The sequence below is a fragment of the Pogoniulus pusillus genome, chromosome 27 (assembly GCF_015220805.1).
Source record: "Pogoniulus pusillus isolate bPogPus1 chromosome 27, bPogPus1.pri, whole genome shotgun sequence".
NCBI classification, from domain to species: Eukaryota; Metazoa; Chordata; class Aves; order Piciformes; family Lybiidae; genus Pogoniulus; species Pogoniulus pusillus.
The window spans coordinates 15,920,668-15,939,252 of NC_087290.1; the positions used below are offsets into that span (position 1 = coordinate 15,920,668).

General features: G+C 42.1%; 1 protein-coding gene across 2 annotated transcripts in view; it reads right to left on the reverse strand.

Annotated features, from left to right (window-relative positions):
• Positions 1-6,905: 6,905 nt before the first annotated feature.
• Positions 6,906-18,585, reverse strand: part of BMAL2 (basic helix-loop-helix ARNT like 2) — a 41,908-nt gene continuing 30,228 nt past the window's right edge. For both annotated transcript variants that reach the window (XM_064165799.1, XM_064165798.1), the window contains 6 exons: positions 18,339-18,489; positions 16,465-16,520; positions 15,574-15,682; positions 12,117-12,204; positions 10,145-10,253; positions 6,906-8,216 (listed from right to left, as the gene is read on the reverse strand). In XM_064165799.1, coding sequence (XP_064021869.1) covers positions 8,080-8,216; positions 10,145-10,253; positions 12,117-12,204; positions 15,574-15,682; positions 16,465-16,520; positions 18,339-18,489 — 650 coding nt within the window. In that variant the 3' untranslated portion in view covers positions 6,906-8,079. The remainder of the gene's footprint in view (positions 8,217-10,144; positions 10,254-12,116; positions 12,205-15,573; positions 15,683-16,464; positions 16,521-18,338; positions 18,490-18,585) is intronic.

Sequence of the window (18,585 nt, forward strand, 5' to 3'; positions counted from 1 at the left end):
TTGTAAAAAATTACTGGTCTCCAAGTTACATCTCCCAAGCTTCTTCCAAAAATACCTGAAGAGCTTTGACTCTGTATTTGAGTGGGACTGTCACCAGGACTGCTAATGTCTCAAATTTTGAAAGCTTTATTCCATATTAGCCTGTCTTAATGCCTTGGCTTGACTAAAGCAAGACACCAAAACCAGGATGAAAGCACAAAATGAGGAATTAGAAAAGGTAACTTGCAATCCTTCTAGAAAAGTATCACATTTAGTAACACAAAGAAGCCTTTCCTGCAGTGCAGGTTCCAGCCCTATGCCCAGCTCCTTCCAGAGTGATAAGGTGAAGCTTCACATTCTCTTTACATAACACATACAAACCTGAAATCAACCATTTTAAACCAGGTTTGATTATGCAGTTGCACACTAACCTAAGCAGAAAAAGAATCAACTGGAAAATAATTTCCCCCCCTCACACTACCATCAGTACATCTTCACTGTTTTTCAAGATACAAACCCTTGTGCTTATCACCAAACCTGAATCACCATTAGAGTGATAGTGATAAGAAAAGCCTACAGGATCAGTAAATACTTTAAATACAGCAAACATGGGGATAAGAGAATGAACAATCCAGCCCCCTTGCTGGTCACAAAGGAACTGACAGAGCAGCATGCCACAGCTCCACTCATACAAGCATCTTGCTCGTAGCATGGTTCAGAATTTCATTTGAGGTTATTTATGTACACTATTTGTCCAGCCTGCCCTTCTTTTGGTTGTATTTATTTATTGGGAGGGTGTGTGAAAAAAAAAAAAAAAAAAAAGTATTTTTCCTGCAACTGCATCTGGAGTTTCACTCCAATTTGATTTGTTTATCTTCAAACTCCTACAACATGGGAGTGTTTCTCATGGCCTTCTGCCAGAGCAGCTAAGAACTCTGGAATAATGACCTCTTGATTCCTGAAATAGACACACATTGGAAACTTCCAGTTCCTCAAAGAATTTGCATGCAAAACGCCCCCAAGAGTTAGGAAAATATCTCAGGAAACTAAATACATGGCTGGTGGGGTTATTTTAAATGGCAGTCTAGGAGAAGACTGTAAATTACTGTTGTGAACCACAAGCAAGACAGCTCTGAAATAATACTGCCTGATTTAAGGAGTTTTCAAGCTGGGGATTTCTAAAGGAGAGCTGTCATAAACACCTAAGCAGTCCCCAGCAGCATAAAGGCAGAAGGAACAACTGTTTGCTATCTCTTCCAGTACCAATCCACAACCGAGGCAGTAATATGGAAATGAAGCTAGCAGGAGCCAGAGGTAAATGAAGCTGGCAGGAGGGAAAAGTGGTGGTGTGTTTTGGTTTGGGTTTTTGTTTGTTGGGCTGTCTCATTTGGTTTTCTGCAACAGGGAGGAGACTTGTGGCACTCTCCATGTGAATCTGCAAACACAAGGAGTTTGTGTGAGGTCCGTAGAGGGGTGGTCAAATAGAAACACACACAAAACAAAATCAACCTCCCTCAGGGCTTACCAAGTGGATAAACCCAGTGAAGCTCAGCCCTGAGCTGAAAGCAGCAGCAGCAGCTGCTCTGCTTATCCTATTCTGAAGATATTCTTTAGGAGGCAGCTCATTCCATTACTGCCCACTGCAGCATGGCCAATTCTGAACACCATAGCTGCTCTTACATTTCATGCAGAATGAAGTGCAGCCAGCACAGCTAACCATGGCACAGCTATGTGTCCTTGTGGCCAAGAAGGCCAATGGAATCCTGGAGTGCATTACGAATAGTGTGACCAGCAGACTGAGGGAGTTCTCTCCCTCTGCTCTGCCTGGGTGAGACCTCACTCAGAATACTGCATTTGGTTTTGGGCTCCCCAGTTCAAGAGGGACAGGGATCTACTGGAGACTCCAACGGAGGGCTAGGAAGATGATTAAGAGGTTGGAGCACTGCCCTGTGAGGAGAGGCTTAGGGACCTGGAGCTTATTGGTCTGGAGAAGAGAAGACTGAGAGGGGATCCAATCAATGTTTATAAACAGATGAGGGCTGGGGGTCAAGAGAGGGAGGGGACAAACTCTTCTCAGTTGTGCAAGGGAGTAATGGATGTAAACTACAGCACAGGAAGTTCCACCTCAACATGAGGAAGAACTTCTTTACTGAAAGAGTGACAGCACTGGAGCAGGCTGCCCAGAGAGGCTGTGGAGTCTCCTCTGAAGACTTTCACCACCCACCAGTATGTGTTCCTGTGCGACCTGCACTAGATTCTTTGGTCCTGCTCTGGCAGGGCGGTTGGACTCAGTGATCTGTGGAGGTCCCTTCCATACAATCCTGCAAACTCCCTCCAAACATCCTGTAATGCTGTGATGTTCCTTTCTCTCCCCCTGTTCCAAAGGTTCCTGAATTTGCTATGCCAGATTACTGATGTCAGGTCACCTACACTTGGGATCTGCAAATGCCAGAGAAGACAACAGACCACTCAGACAGGGCCAGCACTGCAAAAACAATGATCAAGAAAGATCTTTTCCTCAAAACCTTCTGTGATTTCCAAAGGCTGTGTACTTATTTCTAGGGGGTTTGACATGAAAACAAATGAAGAATAAAAAACTCTGTGTAGTAACTGCCCACATACCTGAACTTGCCCTTTAGTAAGCCAGGCATGCTCAGGTACTTTATTCCCTTTTGTTTGGTATTTAACCCAGAAAAAACCAAAGCCTTTAGTCATGACAGCCACCTGCCACAGTGAAGGGAAGCAATCTAGATCAATCTTCCAGAGATGAGATACACACAAAACATGCTACAGCAGCAGCAGCTGTATTTCACCAGCTCATTCAGCACTTGTCTTTTTCACTCTGCATCCTCTAATTCTGCTGCTTTGAAATGTGGTTTTAGATCTTTTAATCTGCAAGAACCTGCAACTTCAAATACTTTCTCAAGCTCCATATTTACATAGAAAAAAATAATTCTTATCAGGCTAGGGAATGAAATGATCATCTTCAGACAAGTCCTAAGTGCCAAAAAGCTTTACAAGTGATGACTACTTCCTGAGATTTATTTAGACGATGTATATTAAACTAGGGAAAGGAAGCAAAAGGTTAAAGGAAAGAGGCCAGAAATCAGGGTTGGAGGAGAAGAGGCTTCATTTGGTTTGGATCATAAACAGGAGGACTGCTGTAAGCAACCACTACAATTACTAACTTTAGTGTTTGGTGCTTGTAAACCATATTTTCCAATACTCTATGAAGTTTAAGATATACAGAAAAGCACAGGCCTACAGTGTACCACATAGGCTGATGTTCTGCCTTAGACCCAAGCAACAGCACTGTGCTTGACCAACCACCACAAGGGAATCACAGAATGTCAGGGGCTGGAAAGGACCTCCAAAGGTCATCCAGTCCAACCTCCTTGCAGGATGGATCACCTGGAGCAGATCACACAGGAACGTGTCCAGGCAGGTTCTGAGTATCTCCAGAGAGGTAGACTGCACAACCCCCCTGGGCAGCCACAGCCTGTGCCCATGCTCTGTCACCCTCACAGGGAAAAAAATTCTTCCTCATGTTCACATAAAACTTCCTACGCCTCAGCTTCCACCCATTGCCCCTTGGCCTGTCAGTGGGCATCACCCAGCAGAGCCTGGCATCAGCCTCCTGGCACTCACCCTTTACATCTTTATAAACACTGATGAGGTCACCCTTCAGGCTCCTCCTCTCCCAACAGCAGAGCTCCAGCTCCCTCAGTCTCATCTAGTAAGAGAGAAGTTCCACTCCTTTCATCATCTTTGTGGCTCTGCACTGGATTCCCACAAGCAGTTAATCAATCAGAAGCAGCAGTTACACTGGCAGAACTGTCAAATAGTGCAAAAGAAAATGCAAAAAAATCAGGTTCAATATATTACCAACTTTATGATTCACCACTGTAAGACACTATGGCATTCTGAAGTGCCACAGGGCAGTCCAGGCCTTCCTGCAGTCTACCTCTGATCTAACTCAGACTGGTGATAGCCAACCATTACCCTCTACCCAGCCAGACCACTTTCTCATTCCAACAACACCCAGATGGTCTTTGTCTCTACCACATTCTCATTCCCTGTTCCTAGTGCTGAAAATAATTCTCTCATGTTTTTCTGTCAACACAGGAACTGGCTTCCCAAATAAGCTGCTGTTTGTATCCCAACTCTTCTCCCATCGAGCTTTGCTTAACTCTGTATGTGCCTGTAGTAACAAATTAGCTGATCCACCTCCAAGTACAACCTCAGCAACTACTAAAAACTTTAAGAACCTGTTGACATCTGCTTTATCACTTACCATACCTACCTGTGGCAAGGCTCTCTAAGAACCAGATTCACATGCTCTGCTTCTGATCAGACTGGCTCAGGTTCAGCCTACAGGCACTCTGCTTTCCAGGAAAAGCCAAATTAAGCTGCAGCTTTAGGAGCTTTTAGTACCTAGAAAATGGTAAAAAATTACCCTGGCTAGGGAGTATCATCTTGAGCTACCAAAATCCACATCAGTTCAAGCTCCCCATTTACATTTTCAGGGAATGATCCTGAGAGTATTTCACATTTAATTTCAGTATTAGGTGTAACTGTCAGCAGACTTAACAACAGTGCATCAAAATACCATTTTATTCACCTGACTTAATCACAGCCTCTGAGAAACTGCACCATGCTAAGAAAAAAAGAAAACAAATAACCTGTCCACATCTTATTAGAACTGTACTGTTATGGAGTCAGAAATAAGCCCATATTATCTCAACTGGACTAAAAAGTATTCATTTCATCATTGATATTTACAAGTGAGACTTTTCTGTGTGAAGACTGATATAAACCAAAAAAAGAATCACAAATAGTAAAAGGGAGAATCTAATTAGATTAATTGAGAGCCATAAGATTGATCAATGACTGCAAGAGACTCAAAGTAACATTTAAAATTATTATTAGTTGTAGGGAAATCCAAGAAGAATCCAAAAATAGTGGTTTGAGACTCTAGAGGGTTATAGAAATCCTGTGTAAGAATCAATATGCTCCTTCAATAACAACACATCTGCCTTTTCAAACTACTTCACTGAAGAAAAGAAAGTATGCTGTGGAAAGTCTCTGTCATTTGAAGTTATTTATTCAGATATCTGTGTTGGTACTTCTTGTGTTTTATTTGGAATTGATTTCTTGACTAAAAGAGTAAAAAGAAAATACAGCTTACAGTGCCAAACCCCTACATTCTCAGGTTTCATTTCTGGAAATAGAATTCTATCAATTCTTTATATATGAATTCTTGATATATATATATTTAAATGCTTTGCTTCATCAAATAGCCCAGAATGATTTTAAATTCGTTCAAGTTTGATAATGGTTGGACTTGGTGATCCTAAAGGCCTTTTAAATAATTCTATATCACAGAACCTCAAAGGTTGGAAGGGACCTCCAGAGATCACCGAGTCCAATTCCCTGCCAAAGCAGGATCCCCTAGGGTAGTCCACACAGGAATGCATCCAGGTGGGTTTGGAAAGTCTCCAGAGAAGGAGATTCCACAACGCCTCTGGCCAGCCTGTTCCATAGCTTTGTCACCCTCAGTGTAAAGAAGTTTCTCCTCACGCAGAGGTGAAGCCTTCTGTGTTCCAGTTTGCAGCTGTTATTCCTTGTCTTATTGCTGCTGACCACCAAAAAGAGCTTGGTCCCCTCCACTTGACACTCAGCTATTGATAGACATTTATTTGATTGCATCTCAGTCTTCTCCAGACTAAACAGCCCCAGGTTTCTGTCTCTCTTTGTAAGAGAGATTTTCAAGTCCCCCAGTCATCCTTGTGGCTCTCCGATCGACTCTCTCCAGCAGGTCCCAGTCTCTCTTGAACTGAGGAGCCCAAAATTTGACACAGTATTCCAGATGTGATCTCACTAGGGCAGAGTGGAATTTATTTATACTTTATTTCTTGTGAAGGAAAGTTTAATAAAGCTAGGGAATAGACAATTTTGGTCCCATGTCTACATGGGGAAAAAAAATCTGAATGCAAGAAATGCATGCAAGTTAAATGCAAAATATCTAGACTAGGGAAAAAAAGGTCAATCAATCCAACAAGATGTCAGCAACGAATTTTGCACAGCGGTTCTCATTTGTAAGACACAGACACTGTCAAAGCACAGGCAATCAGTGGGTGAGGAAATGATGCACTGAATTCAAGCAAGCAAGGGCAGCTCTCTAGCAGCAGAGCTGTGACATCTAGTGGCAGCCACATGTTTGGCCGCTCACTTCGTGTTTCCTTTGCTTTAAATCCCTGAAGTTTGGAAGAGGTTTTTTGAACACAAGAGAAAAGGGACAAAAATTGCTCAGGTGGTTCTGAAATGGGGATCTTCTCAATGACAAGAGCAGCCTTAGAGGACATCTCCTCAGCGCTCAGCAAGAGCTAAAGGGTCAGGAGCAAGAGGATGGGACCAGACTCTTGTCAGTGGTGCCTAGGGACAGGACAAGGGGCAGCAAGGACCAAATGAAGCCCAGGGGGTTCCATCTGAAAAGGAGGAGAAACTTCTTTTGGGGTGAGGGTGTTTGAGTCCCATCCCAGGCTCCCCAGAGAGGTTATGGAGTCTCCTCTGGAGAGCTTCCAACCTCACCTGGCCACTCTGATCTTGGGCGAGCTGCTGTGGGTTCCCCTGCTTTAGCAAGGCGGTTGGCCTAGGTGATCTTCAGAGATCCTCTCCAAACTCACCATGCTGGGATTCTGTGAGATGCTTTCAGACTTTCTGTGACGAGCTTTTGCTTCTTTCAGTTGCCTTCAAAAGAGCTGAAACAAGCTGCCCATTGCTCACCTTTAGTTTTAAATCAAATGCAGTAGTGCTTATGTTGGTGTCTCTGTTCAAAGAGCAGTATAAAAATACACACACGTATCAACTGTCTTCAAACACTTTCCTTTCATTACCCATAGTAAAAGAAACAACCAAACAAAAAGCACCAGAAAAATTATGCCTTTATGATATATAAACAATGCAAAAGCTTTTCCAAACCTTTAATACCAGAGATAAAAAGATCTACTTTATATATTAACGCTATATTGTTGTAGTACAACCTATTAAGTGCCCTGTTCTTGAGTAATTTGCTGTCACTGTGATAGGATTCTTGCAAAAGCTGTTCCCCCAAAAGAAGATCATCCTATGTGCCCTTTCCTTATAGCCAGGACTATATCACACAAGTATTTCAGAGGCTCAAGCAATAGAAAAATCATCCTAAACTCTCTCAAAAAAAAAACCCAAACCAAGCCCCATAAAGATTATAAAGGATACTTTAGAACATTAAGACTTCTTTTCACCAACAGACAGTGACAGGACAATCTATGTCAACTCCTCCAGCAATGAGAGCAAAGTTTAGCATGGTTAGACTTTAGCATCACTTTTCCTAGCTCCTAGGCACTGCCCATCTACTATGACATTACAAATAAAGCAGGAGTTAAGACTTCGTTTGCATACCAGAGAAGCGATTATTTTTTCTCCACTCTTCTGTTTGCTACGGTGATCTAACTCAAATCCTTGCTGCCAAAAGTGTGTGCTTTATTTTTTTAACTTCTTACTCCCAAAGCTGTGCTTCTGAAAAGGGGAAGGGATCACAAATGGCATCACTTATGAAGGACAAGACCTTGTTTCGTATCTGTTGTGTGTGCAAATCGTCGTTTCAATGAAATTTAGTAGTTGCAAATGCTCTTAAACTGTCTAAGTATGGTTGGTGCTACAGAACTCATTTAAGCAATATTCTACCATCTGAAACATAATAAATAACAGTTTAAGGAAATTAAGAAAAAACACAAACCTCCTGTACATTATATAGTACCTTTTGGTTAAAGCTTCTTAGCAAAAATATAGTAATGTGCTTTCAGCATTCCAGTTACAGATGGTTCAATATGAAAATTTCAAGGTTACCCCATTGTGAAAAAAATATTGCATTTTCCCAGAGGTGCAGCAGAAAGTTTCTCTCTCTCTCTCTCTCTCTGAACAAAGTTTCAGTCTCTAAAAATATATAGACAGTAAATACAAATTCAGACAAAGTCTTAAAAAAATATAATACAGTACTGAAGGTGTTTGGTTGTTGTGCATTATGGACTTGACATTCTTTCTTCCTGAGGAAAAGCTGAACTAGAGAGCCCATTGTATATCACTGAGTTCAGCTGGATCTCCAAGTCCTCCATCAGCCTCCAAGTAATTCATAAGAGCTGTCATGGCAGTGTCCTCATTTTCACAGATGGCATCAAAGTCCAGATGAGAATTACCACCTAATAAAATGATGAAAACATTAAATGTAACCACCATAAAGCATGACAAATATAGAATCATTGAAGCATTTCAGATGGAAAGACCTTCAAGATTGAGTCCAACTACTAACTAACTCTACCAACTGTGGTGCTAAACCATGACCCTCAGCACTGCATCCCTGCCTCATTTAAACACCTTCAGGGCTGGGGATCCAACCAGCTCCCTGGGAAGCCTGTTTGAGGGTTTGATAACCTCTTCAGTGAAGAACTTTGTTCTAATCTAGTATAGAACAGAATTAACCAGGTTGGAAGAGACCTCCAAGATCATCCAGTCCAACCTATCACTCAGCCCTCGCCAATCAACCAGACCATGGCACTAAGTGCCTCATTCAGTCTTTTCTTGAAGGCCTCCAGGGATGGTGACTCCACCACCCCCCTGGGCAGCCCATTCCAAAGCTAATCACTCCCTCTGTGAAGAGCTTCCTCCTAACATCCAGCCTAGACCTCCCCCGGCACAACTTGAGACTGTGTCCCCTTGTTCTGTTGCTGGTTGCTTAGGAGAAGAGACCAACCCCCACCTGCCTACAACCTCCCTTCAGGTAGCTGCAGAGAGCAATGAAGTCACCCCTGAGCCTCCTCTTCTGCAGGCTGCACACCCCCAGCTCCCTCAGCCTCTCCTCATAGGTCTGTGTTCTGGGCCCCTCACCAGCCTTGTCATCCTTCTCTGGACAGTATCTAATATCCAACCTAACCCTGCCCTGGTGAAACTTGAGGCCATTTCCTCTCATTCTGTCACTTGCTGCTAAGGAGAAGAAACCAACCCCCACCCTACCAGAATCTCTGTTCATAGAGATCAGGAATGTTAGCCCTCAGGCCCCTTTTCTCCAGACTAAACCATCACTGTTCAGTCAGCCTCACCAGACCTGTTCTCTAGTCCCTTCACCAGCTTTGCTGCCCTTCTCTGGACACACTCCAGCACCTCAATGCCTCTCTTGTAACAAGGGCTCAAAACTGAACACAGTACTCAAGGTGTGACTTCAGCAAGTTGTGACTTTCCTGGTGCTGCTGGTCACATTGTTCCTGATAGAGGCCAGGACACATACAGAACAGCATAGTGTAAGCCATACAGAAACACTCAGATTTTTCCAGGTCTTACGATGACTTTTTTTAGCTTATGCTAACTTTCCAAGCATATTTGTTCTTTAAACAGCACCTTCCTTTCCTTGGAAGTCATTTAGATGTTAATCTAATCACATCATAGAAATAATAGTCTGCAGGCAGCCATAATAAATCAAACATTTAAGAAGAAAATTTAAATCTTGCCAACCTATTGGACTGCCTCCAACTGCTAGCTGATAACCACAGAACCACAGAATGTCAGGGGCTGGAAGGGACCTCCAAAGCTCATCCAGTCCAAACCCCCTGCCAAAGCAGGATCATCTAGAGCAGATCACAAATGAACACATCCAGGCAGCTCTGGAATATCTCCAGAGAGGGAGACTCCACAACCCCTCTGGGCAGCTTGTTCAAGGGTTCTGTCACCCTCACAGGGAAAAATTCCTCATGTTTATATATTCAGTCCCTGAGTGCCTGGAAGAAGAGACCAACCCCACCTGGCTGCAACCTCCCTTCAGGTAGTTGTAGAGAGCAATGAGGTCTCCCATGAGCCTCTTCTTCTCCAGGCTGCAGGTTTCTTCCAAACCCTATCATTCTGTGGTTTTGTTACAGGACTTTAGTTCTGTCATGGGATTAAATCACTGATGAAATTTTGCTTTTTGCCGTCTCATAAGAACATATCTGCTTTAGGCCTCTCATCTTCAGGCAGGCAGATCTTATTACACTTGATAGACAGTTATAAAGCAGTGCACTCAAAAATGACACAAATTATCAGGAATGCCTTCCCCCTGCAATCCTCAAAATATCCACAAAAGAAAAAAAGATCATCTTACTGAGGAGAGGTTCATTACTGGGAAATGGAATAGCACCCTGGGTTTGTTCTGAAGTCTCTAGGGCTTCTGTTTCCAAAGGACATAACTGAATCAAATCTTTATTTGGCACCTGAAAGAGCAGCAGTAGCAGAAGGGACAGAATTAAATTCTCAATTTAATAATTTAGTCAGAATTATTACATTACAGAAACATTATACATTGCTCTCAAAGGATTAAGAACTAAGCAGAGTAAATCAAAACCACAATTCCACAGGCAGATCTACTGCACTTAAAAAGAATTCATTTTGTAAGTTCACATGGCATTGGACATGGCTTAAATAAAAGCTGTTACTTAGCACAGAATCATAGAATCAGTCAGGTTGGAAGAGACCACAAGGATCAGCCAGTTCCACCCCCACTGCCATGGCCAGGGACACCTCACACTAGATCAGGCTGCCCAGAGCCTCGTTAAGGCCAGCCTGGCTACAAACACCTCCAGGGATGGGGCTTCAACCACCTCCCTGGGCAACCTGTTCCACACATCTGTCAAAAGGAAAGGTACTTCATAGTGATTGCATCTGCTTTAGTGAGGGTCTAATGAGGGAGGCAACAAACAAATCCAGCACACTAAACTGCACTGGCATGTACTTTCCATGGCTGGTAGCATAAAGTACAAAATCCCAGTGACATCATGTTAGCCAGTGTTGACACATGCTAGCTGTAAGGTGAAAAATGACTCTCATACCTCCCATGTTCTATATGCATTCTAAACTTGTCTCTCTTCTATTATTTTGCATCTTGTTAGCATAATGATTAAAAAAACCCAAACCAGCAACTAAGTAGTTTTAAATTACTTTTTGCACTTCACAAAACGGTTAGCAACAATAAAGATGGAAGTCAATAGTAACTCAAACATTTCCACCCTCCTCATCCCCATCATGTGTTTCATGCAATTTAGCAGGATAGGTTTCTTGAGTTGCCTGACTTGGGTACATTCTGCTAGGGAATTAATAAAGCTGAAATGCTTTACCAAAGCATTTCAGGAACAAATGGGATACCAAAGCACAGAATAAAGCAAAAAGAAAATCCTTCCATTAATACAGTTACTACCCTTATGATGAGATGCTGCATGATTTAGAGTTCAGTATATATAAAGTCAACCATCTCTTAGGGAGAAGGATCTGCAGCAAGGCAGGGGAGAACTGAGCATAAAAAAAGCAAGGAAACCAAACCAATTCCTACTTCACAACAGTGGAGTCAGGGAATGGAAACTACAATGGAACAAAATTGTCTTTAAATAGGAAGTTTACATTCAAAGAAGTGCTGATGGGGAAGCAAGTGTTCATTCATATAGCTTGAAATATACAACAGATAATATGCAGTATGTTACTTATTCCAATGAGTATGATAGTTGCAGTCTGTGGTGTTGCCAGCACTAAGAGATCAGCAAAAGGGCATATTCTATTCATTTTTAGAAGGCTACTGAAACAGTTTCAAAGTAAAAACTTCAAACATTTCAGAACTGAATACACAGAGCATGGATTTTTAAAGGGGTTTTGAAGAACACTAAGATTAAAAGTATGAGAGAAAACAAGAACTGGAAATACTTTATTTAGGTTGTCAAATGTGTGGAAACTTTAACTCTGGTAGATATTGAGCAAAAAATTTAATACAATTCCAGATGCAGAGAAGTCCTCATTACATGAATCATATTTAGCATAATTGCAAAGCTTTAGCAGAGATCCTAACAACTGAGTGGAGACTGCAGTCCTCTCAGTCATGGTATTGAATAGCTCCTTAAGGCTTGCAATGATGCCCTTGTAAATGAGGTTGCAACTTGTGCTGCTGTCACACCTCTCAGAAGGTAGCTGGCAATACCTAACATGTTCTTTCACAAAAACACAAGTCAGGCCAATGTGGTTCAAACACAGGCTCTGAGCTATCTGACATTAACCTTCTACTTGAAGATTTCTACAGGCAGTGACATACTCACATTGCTGCAGTTTATAGGTAAAGCTGGAGAAGGTGACTTTCTCAAGAGATGGGATGGACTTAGCTCCTCAGATGGTGAAGAATGCAACCTAAAATAGTATGTGTTTAATTGATTTACTGAGTCACATTGATCATAACCTGAAAAACAGCCTATGTGTTGCAGAACCCATCAGGCCCCTGTCACAAAGCATGCACCAGCTAATCTGTGGAGATGTTGTCTTAATTCTCCTGTTCCAAGTTCTCCTACCAGAAAAACCATCAGAGCTTAATAAAGGTCATAATTCCTTGAGCACACTTTTAGTTTTCTCTTGCATCACCAGCACTGCCAGGCCAAAGAGTAACAGGTTTCAGAGCTAAGCACACTAGGATAAACAGCTACAATTCAAATGTATACAGAACACATACAGCATAAGAAAGGTCTGCTAAATGGTGCAGGAAAAAGAACAGAGCCTTCTAGTACTCCCTACACTGTTATTTTATCTGTTTTTCCCATATGGTCATAAAATTCCAACTGGAAAGGAAGACTACTTGTTTATTACTGGAATTCTTTGTGATGCTCTTCCTCCCTCATCAAGCATGCCAGGTATGAAACTAACAGTGAAAATGTCATAACCAGGGTACTTTGGACAGCTTGCCCCCATGTCCCCTTGCTCTTCCTGACTCCCAAAGCATAATGCTATAGAGAACTGAGCCACTCTGGATGCTTTCCAACATGGCCTCACACCCAGAATGTGACAAGGAATTGGAGGAAAGATAGAAGATGGGTGAATAAATGGCCTATCTTCAGTAAGTTATTTGCACAGAATATTAGTTCCTTGCATTCCAATATCCAATGCATCACTTGATAAGCAGTACTGCCAAATCTAAAAGCCAGGACAGAAACTCCAGTTTGAACAGGTTTATGGAATTGCTGTAACTGCAGTGTCCATTCACAGAATCACAGATTGGTCTATTTGGAAGGGACATCCAACAGTCATCTAGTCCAACACCCCTCTGCACTCAGAAGGGGCATACTCAACTAGATCAGGTTGCCCACAGCCCTGTTGAGCCTCACCTTGAATATCTCCAGCGACAGGGCCTTGACCACCTCCCTGAGCAACCTGTTTCAGTGTTCCACTACCCTAATGGTACAGAACTTGCTCTTAACATCCAACCTAAATCTACTCTTCTCCAGATTGAAGTCACTACCACTCATTCTGTCACTGCAGGCCTTTGTAAACAGTCTCTCTCCATCCTTCTTCTGTGCCCCCTTCAGGTACTGGAAGGTGGCTATTAGGTTGCTATTAGGTCTTCATTGGAAGCTAATACATTACAGAGATGCTTGTAAACAAAGCTGTAGGCACAGACTTGAAGTTCAAAAAACCCCCATCTGGGTGATGCCTGATGCACAGCTTGAGAACCACCTGTCTCATAGTGATGTGAAAAAAACTGGAGAGAGCAGATTCAGGTAGTAAACTGCACTCAGCATTTGCAGTCACAAAGGAATGTGATAAAAAACAGTTGGTGTAGCCTCTGCTGATCGCTCTTCTCTCCAATTCTGATGGCCTCAGGGCTTGCAAGATGGTAAACTTCAGTCAGTACAAATGAAGAAAGAGAATGAAGTTCTACTCTTGGGCTGGAAAGAAATGCTAGCATTGGTCTCAGCAGTCATTCTGGAGAAGTAAAATACCTCTGGGTGCAAGCAATTGCATCCAGACATCTCCAGAAACATCCAGTTCTTACTGATAAGGCCCTCAATGGACAACTTTATCTGTGAACACTTTTTGTTGATTTCCCCCCAGACACAGGGCTGTAGGATGATAAAATGTCAGACATCCCAGTCACACAGTGCAACTGCTCCCTTCCATAGAAGATCTTCCTTTGGGCACAGAATTTACTTTATTCTGCATGACTCTGCTCATCATGTTTTCTTTTACCTGCAGAACATTTTTCTGTCTTGGGCACAAGGGTATTCTGCAGCTCCTGGTGTTCAGACAGCTCAGATTGCTGCAATAAGCACAGCTGGCACAAGACTGAAATGGCTCAGATTGCTGTGGCTGCTGAAGCTGGCAAGCAAAATACTTTTTCTTGCAAAATCTTATGCTAAGATGACTGTTCCCAAAGAAACAATCACAGAATGGTTTAAGTTGGAAGGGACCTCAAAGCTCATCTAGTTCCAACCCCCTGTCGTAAGCAGGGACACCTCCCACTAGAACAGGTCGCTCAAGGCCTCATCCAACCTGGCCTTGAACACCTCCGGGGAGGGAGCAGCCACAACCTCCCTGGGTAACCTGTGCCAGTGTCTCACTGCCCTCACTGCAAAGAACTTCTTCCTAACATCCAGTTTAAATCTTCTCTCTGCCAGTTTAAACCCATTACTCTTTGTTCTGTCATTACAAGACCTTATGAATAGTCTCTCTCCAGCCCTCCTGTAGACCTCATTCAGATATATAATGCTGAATTCTTGTTATTAAACCAAGCAGGATGTGAATAGGAGTAGGAAAAACACTAAGTTCTATCAATGCCTTCAAGAACAAGACTGCCTGCTGCAGTTCCTTGATGCATGTGCTCTTCACTGCAAGCACTTCCACCAATACTTGGCGTTGGAAAGTCATTTCCTGAATCCAGAATTTGCAGGTCTTTATTTCTCCTATTAGCCCTGCTTCTTAAATTAAGAGCAAGTCTGAATTATCACTGTGATCCTCCTGAAAAGACAGTTTGGCTAAATCAAAGAATCAGAGGTAAATATCCTGCTACCTTTAACTGCTACTGTGTAAAGGGGTGAGGCCATGCTTTACTTACACAATGAAATCAAGGTACCTACAAAATGAGTTCATGACAGGCATAGAGATACTTTTAGTACTATGGAAGCTGAACTTTTTGATAAATAAGATCAGTTTCTCTAAGGTCTGTAATGATTGAAGGGATTAGAGAGCATGCCTTATGAGGAGCAGCTGAGCATACTAGGTTTGTTCAGCTTAGAGAAGAGGAGAATGAGAGGCAATCTAATTGCTGTCGACAACTTCCTTATGAAGGAGAGCCGAGAAAGAGGTGCTGATGTCTTCTCTCTGGCAGTGCTCCATTGGAGAGTCCTTCAAGAGGTCTTCCTACCAGAGCAATGCTATCAGAGAAATATAAACACTACTCACAGACAACTGATTTTCCATTCCCGAATGGTTTATCTACCCCTTTCAACATCATGTGAAGAAGCTGCATCACAGTAACATTTCAGAAGTTATAGCTGTTTCATACCTTCAGTAACAAAAGGAAATTGCATGCCTAGAACAAAACTACTTGTCAATACCAGTGATGTATGAGACTAACATCAGGTTACTACTTTGTAATCCCACTGGCTTGACCTAAAAATCTTTCATACCCCTAACACAGTAAAAATGAAACTTGACTAATCCTCACAATCATGTGTAACTCTCCCATAGCTTTACTTAAAAGTGTATTGAATGATATTAAACATTTATTACCTTTGCAATTCCAGTATTTCATTTGCAATTTCAGTTCCTATACTTCCAGCACCAAGAACTGTTCCAGAGGACATTCCAGGTACACTTACTAAAGACTGTTTTACAGCATCTATGGGTGAGACCAAAAGAAAACCTTAAGTTTGTAGCAGTTTCATTACACAGCAAGGAAAAAACAAACAAACAGTATCACCTAGAGGATTAATTTTAAAGTAGTTTTTGTTCTGTATCTCTTATTTCTAGAGCTTATGTTCCTTAAAACACTAACTCAGGAGGGAGGGTGTGGTAAATCCCATTTGAAATATAAAGTGTGTAATACATATGTGAGGATTGCTGATTTCCAGCAGTGAAACTGGCTTCAATCATGACCACCTCCAGTCTCCCTCACAGACAATGCAAAACATGTGAGGGGAAAAAAAAAGAATCTTTGATTTTTTTCAAGCTGAAATGAATAATTAAAGAGACAAAAAAGAGGACAAAAAACCCTATAGCCAGATTATAAAACAACATGTGGAAATCAGACTCAGGGTGCAGCAGAAAAACAGTACCAAAGTATAGATCACTATCAGTATTCTCCTATATTCTAGGGGTAAACTGACAAGGTACAACTGCATTTATTCAGAGAACCAGGCAACACAGGAAAATCATACCCACAGCAGAGGCCAAAAGAAGGAAAAGAGATGCTCTAAGCATATCTTCTGGTTACAGTTATATGAATGATATCAATTAGGATGCTGTAACTAGAAATTGTCACCAGAATTAGCTTTACAAACAAAGCAATCCTTTCTTGCACAACAATCTAGAATTAAAGAAACATCCTGGACTGAATAAAACTAGAATTGTAGTGATTGATCAGCATGTGCACCTAGGATAGCTGTAAGAAGAAACACTTACCTTCTGCAGGCTGGGAACTGTAGAGGGCCTGTTCTTCAGCTGACTCATTATGACCTCTGATATTTAAATAGATTTAAAAAAAACAAAGCAAAACCACAACAACAACAAAAATCAGCAAGTTTTTTCCACAGACAAGGCCCATCAAATTTATGCTTTATTTCAAGAACACTTTAAACAGTGAAAATTAACATCCCATGGTTCGCTCTTTTGCAGTGTTTGTGAAGGACTGGGTGAAATACTGATTTCCACTTATTCTCCAAACAAAAAAGAAAGGCCAACAGAGGGGTTTGTGTTCTGTGCCAAGAGAACAAGGCTGCCATTTTTACTACTAGGAGGGAGACCAGTTAACCAGAAACAACTGCTACAAGGACCCGTTGGCTGACTTCTGCCAGCAGCTGCTGCCTGCCTTTCCTCCTCCAGACAGTTAGGTCTCCAGGGGAGGGAAAAGTGGCCTTTGTTGTTGAGCAGCAACAGTGCTGCTGCCCAACTGTTTGTCTCTGCCTTCTTAAGCAAAAATGACACAGGTAAAATATGTGGGTGATGTTGACTTAAGGCATGAACCAGGTCTAGAATGGGTGAAAGGCCTCCCTGACAGCCTAGTTTAATAGAAATAGAATCCTCTTTATTCCCACCTCAAACCCCAGCCATTACTAAAGATCTTCACTATCACTGGAACAAACAAAGCTACAGCTCCATTGTAAGGACAGAGAATGAAAAATAAGGAGAAAGAGGAGAAGAATTCAACACAGACATTTGCTGTCTCACAGGCTCCTCCCTTGCAGTCAGTTTAGAGAGTGTATTTTGTCCTGTCATGCACTTCTACAATCTCTCAGCTATGCTTCTCCACATTCTGACAGATGGGAGGCAGGGGCAGCACTCAAAATTAGGTCAGCTGGCACAGGCTGTATTGTAAAGCTCAGAAGTAAAAGCAGAACTTTGCATTTCCATTTCCTCATATCTACTTTTCTCAAAAGATCCTTTCCTTCTTCCTTTAATATGAAACTCTTTCATGTATTTTTTTCCCTACTAAGAAATAACAGCGTTTTCAGAATCCCAGGATGTTAGGGGATGGAAGAGACCTCCACAGATCAAGTTCAATGCCCCTGTCAGAGAATCTAGCACAGGTCGCACAGAAACACATTCAGACAGGGCTTGAAAGCCTCCAGAGAAGGAGGCTCCACAACCTCTCTGGGCAGCCTGTTCTGATGTTCCATAATCCTTACAGTAAAGAAGTTCTTCCTCATGTTGAGGTGGAACTTCCTGTGCTGTAGTTTATACCTATATAGTCAAAGCCTGAAATAAAAAAGTAACTGGCAAATGCAAAACAAAAAAAAAGGTTTTTCCAGCTTACTCAAGCCCTTTTTGTGCAGCGTTCATAGAATCAGTCAGGGTTGGAAGGGACAGCCCCAGGGCTCTCAGTCTCTCTGTTCCACTTCAGATGTATGCTGAAATGATAACTCTTTGTGGACCTTTGCCAGAAGGATATATTCAGGGAGCTTCTGCTCCTTGAAATAAGGGGAATAATGACAGAATCCTAGAATCAGTCAGGGTTGGAAGGGACCACAAAGATCATCTAGTTCCAACCCCCCTGCCATGGTCAGGGACACCCTATCCTAGGTCAGGCTGCCCACAGCCTCATCTAGCCTGGCCTTAAACACCTCCAGGGATGGGGCCTCAACCACTTCCCTGGGCAACCCATTCCAGGCTCTCACTGCTCTCATGGTGAAGAACTTCCTCCTCATGTCCAGTCTGAATCTACCCACCTCCAGTTTTGCTCCATTCCTTGTCCTCCTTCTTAAATAGGTTGCTTTTTACTAATGTTAACTGTAATCCAGACAAAAACAATAACGTGGACATTTACAAGAATTACTTACAATACCACAGTGTTGTTTGAGACAATGTATTCCAGTTCTTTGGTCCATGGATTCATAAAACTAAACCACTGGCTCTTTAACGTAATGAAAGTCCCATCTTTTGCTCTGAATTTGTAGGAATTTGTAAAGACTTTTTCTTTATTCTGCAACACTAGATAAGAATGGAAAGTTATAATCACTATATTTACACTCAAAGAGAGAAAAGTTACAGAAAATCCATCTGTTTTAAGAGCATCATAAACCCAAA